General features: G+C 44.6%; 1 protein-coding gene across 1 annotated transcript; it reads left to right on the top strand.

Moving 5' to 3' along the window:
• Positions 1-1,946: 1,946 nt before the first annotated feature.
• Positions 1,947-3,023, top strand: LOC147965909 (uncharacterized). Its single transcript, XM_087530656.1, has one exon. The coding sequence runs from the start codon at positions 1,947-1,949 to the stop codon at positions 3,021-3,023; it is 1,077 nt and encodes a 358-aa protein (XP_087386782.1).
• The last annotated feature ends 6,425 nt before the right edge of the window (positions 3,024-9,448 follow it).

Below are 9,448 nucleotides of genomic sequence, written 5' to 3'. Positions count from 1 at the left end.
ATCCCTTATGCAATGATATTAACAAGGCATAGTAGAGGCCCAACATGTCGGTTACGTTGATGAAAGCATCGACACCATGAGCAGGGGATGAAGAGAACCGTTTTCCTGCTCACTATAGTGACCCGGGCCAAATGGCGAGGTTCTCATCCACCGGTGGTTGCCGATACAACAACGGTAATGACATGATTGCTCTATTAGGGATGTCTATCATGGTCTTGCATATCTTACACCCTGATCGTCATAGGACAAGGTTGCATCATCCTGGGGCAAATTCAGAGGTGTCACCATCCTCTGGGTCTTCATGTCCTCATTCTTCAAAGGCGCATCTTCTGTTGGCATCGTCTTGTTGTGGTGTCGCGAATCTTGGGTCCAGAAGAGGTGGGTGAGTGTTTGGCAAGGTGTACTCCTCCTAGGCTATCCACAAGGATTACAAGGAATCCCGTGGTCAGGGGCTTGAGGGTGCTAGCGACCGTTTGCAATAGTTTTGAAGGGAAGAGATCGATGGGGAAAGTATACCTTAGTTTTTGAAAAACTGAGAAGGGAAGAGAAGTATAGATAGTTTTGAAAACTTGTAATAGTTTGGAAATAGTTCTACCCTAACTAACGACCATGCTAACTAAGGCTTCCTACAGTCAGGATGGCTCTGATACCAGCTCTGTGGGGACCCCGACTCATAAGTCAAGATCACCGAATGCACGTGTACAGTTATCCCAGAGATCAATGCTCACTGAACACATAGAAGCTGAAGAACAAGAGTCTATCATTCACAGATAGGGTATTCAATGGGCGAAAACTGTTCTTATTGCTTATATTAGATTTTCCACTGCCAGAACATAGCTCAGGTGGTGTTTTGCTGTTGTTTGCCACAATTTACTACTACATTTACATAGCCAGGTGGAGTACATTATAGTTAGGCAAGTTTGACTCTGTTAAGTGTTAAGCGTGTATGCATTCTTTATCTAATTCTGGCATGCCACATTTCCAAACTGCGCCCCACATTTCAGATAATTTTTTTTATAGAAAGCTTGCCACATCCTGTGATGATCAGTTTGCTCACCACATTGGTGTGTGGCTTGACACACATCTGGCATTGTAAGTTAGTAATATAAAAAATAAGCAATCCATGGCAACTAACCAAACAAGTCCTCAGTTCAGCATTTTGATAAATAACCGTTTCTTTACAGCCATTAAATAATATTTTTACAAGAACTGCTAAGTTTAATTCTATGAATTGACTAGCCTCTGCAATACAGACCACAGGGCCAAACTGGCCATTAAGACCAATGGACTAGATTTTAGATGAGCGTCATTTACATAGTCTAAATACATTGAGCATTTATCTCTCTGTTCTTGTATTGGCCAGTTTGGCCCCACATTTCAGATACTTTTTTTATAGAAAGCTTGCCACATCCTGTGATGATCAGTTTTCTCACCACATGGGTGTATGGCTTGACACACATCTGGCATTGTAAGTTAGTAATAAAAAAATAAGCAATCCATGGCAACTAACCAAACAAGTCCTCAGTTCAGCATTTTGATAAATAACCGTTTCTTTACAGCCATTAAATAATATTTTTACAAGAACTTCTAAGTTTAATTCTATGAATTGACTAGCTTCTGCAATACAGAACCACAGGGCCAAACTGGCCATTAACACCAATGGACTAGATCTTAGATGAGCGTCATTTACATAGTCTAAATACATTGACCGTTTATCTCTCTGTTCTTGTATTGGTCTTTTTGGAGGTACTTTTAGGGAAGAATATATAGATAACCATGTGGTCGCAATGCACAATGTGCAATACGTCCATACGTAGTTCAGCAATGTCTTCTGAAATGCGTCAATACACTTTCGAATCATTTGTTTTTACTTGTTGCAAATGTATTTCCAGATTTGAAATCTCCAATTCCCTTCCTTACCCGCTTTCTTTTATGTTAACAGAGTTATGTATCCTGAGTTTGATGTTGAAGACAGCCATTTTCTTCCATTTCTGTGTTTTGACAAGTATGTCGTTGATGGTATTGAGTGTGCCCATGGATGTCTACAAGTGGATGAATATGTGCGTGAAAGGCCTGTTGCAGTCAGGGCCCCTTATACTGGAAAGAGAGGAGACATAGATGATGATATTGAACTTCCTTGCGAAACAGTTCAACATCTAGTTGCTACAGAAGGTGGAAAAATGATTGCAAGAACACTTTTTGAGGATCTCTGGTGTACTGTTCAGATAGGAAAGCATTTTCAGAGCATCGGAAGACAACATGTGTATGTTGGTGCTGATGGTTGTGTTCGATTGAAAGGGGTGCAGCTTCTTTCGACCGACCCGATACGTGAGTGGCATCGATTGGTAAGGGAGAATTACAGGGCTGCAGTAGGCATTTTAAGGGCTATTTTTATTGCTGCAGGTGGTATTCCTCCAGAGATTCAGGATCTGTTTACAATGATAGATGGAGATGAAGGCATTGCAAACATTGATTTATACCATATCCATGCATCTTTGATTCCCATTGGAGTTGGATGCTTGGTATTTCAGAAGATGTTTGACCACGTGAATACAACAATTGAGGATCAGAAAAGGGAAGCCATTTTGCTGAGTCTGCAGCCTTTTCTTCACAACTGGAGAAACTTGGCTATCGGCAATGCATTGTTGAACGCAACATACACACATCCACAAGGAGGGATGTACGCTATTACTCCTGTTAGAATAGCTCGCTGGTTGGGGATAGATGTACCTACTTATCAGGCCATGCCAGAAGCAGACAGAGTTCATATTGAGCTCCTGTATGATTGTGAGATGTTTTTCCTGTATCTTCGCAATAGAATCGCACATCGGATGGAGGCACTTAAGGACTACAGGAGACTCCAGAATGGTCAGGAATACAATGTGATAGGAGCTGATTACCTCTTCATCATAAAATTTGGAGTGGTTATATGTCATGTACAGAAGCAGTTATATGACGCTGGTGATCTCAAATCTTTAAAGCTATCTCATTTCACCTCAGGACATTATCCCAAGGGAGCCTAGCAGCACCCCATTTTGTAGTTAGTCTTTTGCTATTCATCTGTCTTCGGTCAACACTTGAAGCTTAGTTGTTGAGCCTTGTTTGTGGTTTTGAGTCTTGTTTGTAGTTGAGTCTTTGGTCAGCACCTTGTATGTAGTATGTTGTATTCCTCATGTCTGGATAGTTGTGGGAATACTAGTTATCTTCTTTGTCAATCTTCTAGATATGTTTTTGATTTCACGGATGTATGTGCTAGCCAAATGTTTGTACGCTCTCTGTACGCAAATCCAGAAGTCAGTGGCTCACTGAGAGTTTGAATGATGATCAAAGATATGCTTGGTTCATGATGGGACCTTTGATTGTTGTAATCCCTGCCTTGGGCCTTGTATTTCTGAATGAAGCAGTAGCACCGCCGTTTAACTCTGCCTCTTGCAGCCACGGGCACCCACGACTTGTCCTGCACTTTTTTTAGGGCTCTAGCTTGTGCGATGACCCGGCCATTAGATAGCCAGCATCATCATCGGTATGCAGCGCAGTCACATGATAGTATGATACTACCAACATGATAATTTGCACTGTATATGGAGATAATAACACTAGTGACATATTCTGTCACACCTTGATTTTCATGCCACAACACTTAAGCTAATAAATCATGATAAAATGTGGTTTGACAAAAACTTTTGAGTGTTTTGGACCTTGCCTTCATTGGATTTTGTGTGTTGTTTGCAAGTGCTATAAAAATCAAATAAATCCTCCAACTCCTATCTTCATCTCCTTGCTCCCAACTCTTGAACCAATGATCATGTCATGTGTATAGGACATAAAAATAATTTCTTACAAAAATAATTTGGCCAAATAGTATTTTCAAAAAATTAGTTTTCCAAAAACCCCCTGAATTGAGGCTTGCACTGCAAGTACCTAATTGAGGACAATAAAAATCTTTCCAAAAATATATTTGACTCCTATTAGATATAGGATACCCAGAAACCATAAAAATATAATTTTAAAAGTTATTTTCCTATTTTATTTAAAGGCTTTTTCTTAAGGCCAGAAATGGTCTTAAATAGGTTAAAATTATTTTAAAGCTTGAAAAATATTTGAGAAAAATCAGGGAAACTCAGTGGACATATATTGTCCATATATATGAGTTTCAACACATGGTCATGTTCAAAATATTGGACAAAACCTCCCAAAACCATTTCTGCCCATTTCAAGGATTTGAAATATTTCTACAGGAAATATTTTCATAAAAATCCAAGAAAATTCTAGCATGTCACATAAAAGTCATTTCTGCCCAAAATTCTAGCATTTTCATAACTATAATCCTAGAAAAATTAAATAAATATTTTTAGAGCACTTTTATTTTCTGCCTTGTTGTGTTGCTTATTATGGTTGCTTTCGACGATAGTTGACGAAGTAGACGAAATGCTTGGAGTTGGACCAGAGATATTTGAAGACCTCGAAGACTTTGCTAAAACAGGCAAGCAACCCTTTGACCATGTCTAAGAAACTCTTTTTATGCATGTCATATGGCACTTTTATTGATTGAATCGAAGTCATGATAAAATGGTGACCACTTGAAGTGGTTTTCCTCCGTTGCTTTTCTCGTTGACACTTGCATGATGCATGACCCTACCTTCTTATGAGGGTTATGCGAGTGGGTGTAGTTAGGATGCTAAGTAGATGCTACGCAAATGGGATGGGTATATGTATGGTGATGGAAGCAAGGTTTTTTCAAAAACTTTTCGAAAACCCCATCGGGTGCCACTTATGCCCGAGGGAGATAATGAGTTGGGTAACCACTTGATGACAAAGTGGTGTACCGAGGCAAGTGTGTGTGTGTTGTTTTGTTTCAAAACGGATTGGTTTAAGTTGCGACCGTTATTCCAACCTTACATGCGCAACCACTCTACCCTTGTATGGGAAAGGGCATTATCGATTACCTAGGCCGATACTAGCTTGGAGCCCACATTACTAGTGACGGGAGAGTTGTTGGTGCGCTCTCTCGGGACGGGGTCATGCCAGGTAGGGCGGCCATGACTGTTTTCACAGGGCACCGGATACACCATTGTGTCCACTCTCGGATGTTACGATCTCGAGTGAGTCTCGTATGATGTACATTGTGAGGATACGGAACAACGAGTGGACTCCTTGTTAGTGTCGTCTAGGGAAAGATAGTGATCGGGTGCTTACCCCGGGTACTTGAGGTACCGCGGGTCGTGGATGACACGAAAGTTCCCCGGATCTTATGGGTAAAGTGTGCAACCTCTGTAGAGCGTAAAACTATTCGAATAGCCGTGTCCACGGTCAAGGAGAGTTGGGTAACCGCTCTTGGGCTACGTCCATTTGTTTTCAACCAGTGTGTGTGGGGGAAGAACTACTTGGGTCAAGTCAAAGGACTTGACATGATTGCGCTGGGTTGATGCCCACTCTATTTATGTTGATATATGTAACATGTCCTCATGGTTACTTGAATTCTCCTGATGCACGTCTTACAAGTTGTTGAACATGTCATTGCACTCAAAACTAGCTTTCTGCAAAAATTTACCTATATCATGCATTGTTGTATCTCGAACCAAAACATGGGTTGCTTGCGAGTACATTCAAAGTACTCATTGGCTTGCCACTGGTTATTTTATTGGCCAGGCATGAAAGAACATGATATGAAGAAGAATACTTCGGTGACGAACATGCGAGCTAGGACGCTTCCCAGTCAGAATGCCTATAGGGTTAAGGCAGATAGCATGGGTCCAAGTTATCGACGAAGATTTTTCTGCTGCAAAGTTATACTCAAGACTGGACCATATTGGTCATAATTTGTGTAAGACGGTATGTATGGATGTAAGACTCTTGTTATTCAGCTTCTGTGTGTTCAGTGAGCATTGATCTCTGGGATAACTGTACACGTGCATTCGGTGATCTCGACTTATAAGTCGGGGTCCCCATAGAGCTGGTATCAGAGCCATCCTGGCTGTAAAGAAACGGTTATTTATCAAAATGCTGAACTGAGGACTTGTTTGGTTAGTTGCCATGGATTGCTTATTTTTTTATTACTAACTTAGAATGCCAGATGTGTGTCAAGCCATACACCCATGTGGTGAGCAAACTGATCATCACAGGATGTGGCAAGCTTTCTATAAAAAAAGTATCTGAAATGTGGGGCCAAACTGGCCAATACAAGAACATAGAGATAAATGCTCAATGTATTTAGACTATGTAAATGACGCTCATCTAAAATCTAGTCCATTGGTCTTAATGGCCAGTTTGGCCCTGTGCTCTGTATTGCAGAGGCTAGTCAATTCACAGAATTAAACTTAGCAGTTCTTGTAAAAATATTATTTAATGGCTGTAAACAAACGGTTATTTATCAAAATGCTGAACTGAGGACTTGTTTGGTTAGTTGCCATGGATTGCTTATTTTTTTTATTACTAACTTACAATGCCAGATGTGTGTCAAGCCACACACCAATGTGGTGAGCAAACTGATCATCACAGGATGTGGCAAGCTTTCTATAAAAAAATTATCTGAAATGTGGGGCGCAGTTTGGAAATGTGGCATGCCAGAATTAGATAAAGAATGCATACACGCTTAACACTTAACAGAGTCAAACTTGCCTAACTATAATGTACTCCACCTGGCTATGTAAATGTAGTAGTAAACTGTGGCAAACAACAGCAAAACACCACCTGAGCTATGTTCTGGCAGTGCAAAATCTAATATAAGCAATAAGAACAGTTTTCGCCCATTGAATACCCTATCTGTGAATGATAATTTGATGAACCAGCGTCATGTATAATCACACAAACTAACTAGTGTTGAACAAATTAAAACAAACAGACCCTGTACAAAAGGGCTGCAATCTGCGCGAGCTGGGCCGAATAGACGAGCGTCAGACATTATGCAACGCCCATGCAAACAGCAAACTGGGCCATACAGAGGCCTAACTGGGTTTAAACCGCGCACGCAGAATAACTATTATGCACCCACAGCGAGGCGTAATCCGGACGAGCAACTGGGCCGGAACCCAACAGCAGAGGGAGGAGAGAGGTGCACTAGGCTGCTCACCTGCGCCTGCTGGACCGGCTGGCTGCGGCCCACGCGCGGAGCAGACGCGAGGCAGCCTGGGCGGGGTCAACGCGGGACGCCTCGTTCCCGATCTGGCGATGGCGGCTGAAGACGCGAGCAGCGGAGCTCCTGGCGGCGCCCGCGAGACGACGGGGGTCGGGGACAGCGGATCCGGGCGGCAGGGGGCGCGGTGGCTCATATCTCGCCGGATCCGGAGCTGCCGGGGCGAGGGCGAGCGTCTCCGGGAGCTTGCGGCGGAGACGCCTCGTTCCCGATCTGGCGATGGCGGCTGAAGACGCGAGCAGCGGAGCTCCTGGCGGCGCCCGCGAGACGATGGAGGTCGGGGACAGCGGATCGGGGCGGCAGGGGGCGCGTTGGCTCGGATCTCGCCGGATCCGGAGCTGCCGGGCCGAGGGCGAGCGTCTCCGGCAGCTTGCGGCGGCGAGAAAGCTTCGTGCGACGACGGTTCGATCTGGTGGTGCGGCGGCTGCTCGTGCCGGCGACGCTGGAGGCTGATGGCGACGGCGCGGCGCTCGGGATGCCCACGGGGCTGGCCGGTGCTGCTGCTTCTGCTGCCGGCAGCGGCCGGGATGCTCGGGAGGCAGGAGGAGGCGAGGGGCGGGAGCGCACGGGCTCGGGGAGGGCCTCGCTCGGGCCCGAGCGGGCCTCGCTGTTGCGGCGTGGTGAGATCCGTCCGATCTGATCCGAGATCGCGGCGGCGGCTGGGTGGCAGCTGGCGGTCGTGGGTTGGCCGGCGCGCAAGACGAGCAGTAGGCGGTGGCTGGCGGAAGTGGGTTGGCCGGCGCGCAAGACGATTAGGACGCTAGGAGGTGGCTGCGCATGGGAAATACGAGCAATTCTAGGGTTTTCGTCCATTTTTGGAGTGCCTGTCTTTTATAGGCAGGGCTTTGTGGGCTTTGTTGGGCTAGCTTCGGGAGGTTGTACACATACCAAAATCACTAACTTTCAGGTCCAACACGAAAGCACATAGGTTTGCTAAACATATTTTATATCAAGAGCAACTAGTTAACGAGCGCTTCTTCGAGGGCCTCGCAATGATCAACGTCACTTGGTGCACTCTCAGCCGCCCGTCACATGTCGCGCTCTGGGCATTTTCTCCGGATTTTTATTTTTTATTTTTCTGCAGACGTTTTCGGCTTTTTAAATGGGGTTTTCGGTTTTTTCAATGTTTCGGTTTTCTACCGGTCTTCCTTAGCTTTTGGGTAAAAAAATTAAAAAAAATTGCGCAAAAAAACGTGTTTTCTTTTTTTCTCTTTCACGAGAGTCATGGTTTTGCTTCCGCGAAATGCACGGCTGTGCTTTCGGGAGAGTCACGGTCGTGCCTTTTGGAAACGGAAAAAATTGTGTTTTTTTCTTCCGCGAGAGGCACGGTTGTGCTTCCGCGAGAGGCACGGTTGTGCTTTCGCGAGAGTCACGGCCGTGACTTTCGGAAACGTAAAAAAATATTTTCTGTTTTGTTTTTCCTTCCGCGAGAGGCATGGTTTTGCTTCCGCGAGAGACACGGTTATGCTTTTGCAAGAGTCACGGTCGTGTCTTTCGGAAAAGGAAAAAAACACGTTTTCTATTTTTTTTTTCTTTCGCGAGAGGCATGATTTCGCGAGAGTCACGGCCGTGCCACTTGGAAACGAAAAAAACGCGTTTTCTCTTTTTTTTCATTCCACGAGAGGCCCGGTTTTGCTTCTACGAGAGGCGCGGTTGTGCTTTCGCGAGAGTCACGGCTGTGCCTCTCGGAAACGAAAAAAACGCGTTTTCTATTTTTTTTCTTCTGCGAGAGGGACAGTTTTGTTTCAGCGAGAGGCACGGGCATGCCTCTTTCGGAAAGAGAAAAAACCCGTGCTCCCGGGTCGGGTTTTTTTCGTGAAAAAAAATCGTCAAAACCTATCAACATGAGATCTAGTTTAAGATCTCGACGAGAGGAATCCAACGGTGAAAACGGTTCAAAATTTGGACGCATAGTTTAAGAGATAAAATATTTTTAATAAACAGATCTACGAAAAAGGAGAAGACCATCATGTTGCCACAAGTGGCGTGATACGTTTTCGTCATATCTACTTTTCCAAACACTTTTGCCCTTGTTTTGGACTCTAACTTGCAGGATTTGAATGGAACTAACCCGGACTGTCGTTCTTTTCAGCAGACTTTCCATGGTGTTATTTATGTGCAGGAACAAAAGTTCTCGGAATGACCTGAAACTCCACGGAACATCTTTTTGGAAAATATTAAAAATAGTGGAAGAAAAATCCACATCAGGGGGCCCACACCCTGTCCATGAGGGTGGGGGGCGCGCCTGCCCCCTTCCCTGGGCGCGCGCCCTGCCTCGTGGCCCCCTGACGCTCCACCGACCTCAACTCCAACTCC

The sequence above is a fragment of the Triticum urartu genome, chromosome 6A (genome assembly GCF_056163025.1).
Source record: "Triticum urartu cultivar PI428250 chromosome 6A, HENAU_Tu73, whole genome shotgun sequence".
NCBI lineage: Eukaryota > Viridiplantae > Streptophyta > Magnoliopsida > Poales > Poaceae > Triticum > Triticum urartu.
The sequence above is the reverse complement of the archived record's forward strand: the minus strand, read 5'-3'. Positions and strand labels throughout refer to the sequence as shown.

What these genes read in the sequence shown, in the direction of transcription:
- LOC147965909 (XM_087530656.1), top strand. Translation starts at nt 1,947, where the DNA reads ATGTATCCTGAGTTTGATGTTGAAGACAGCCATTTTCTTCCATTTCTG.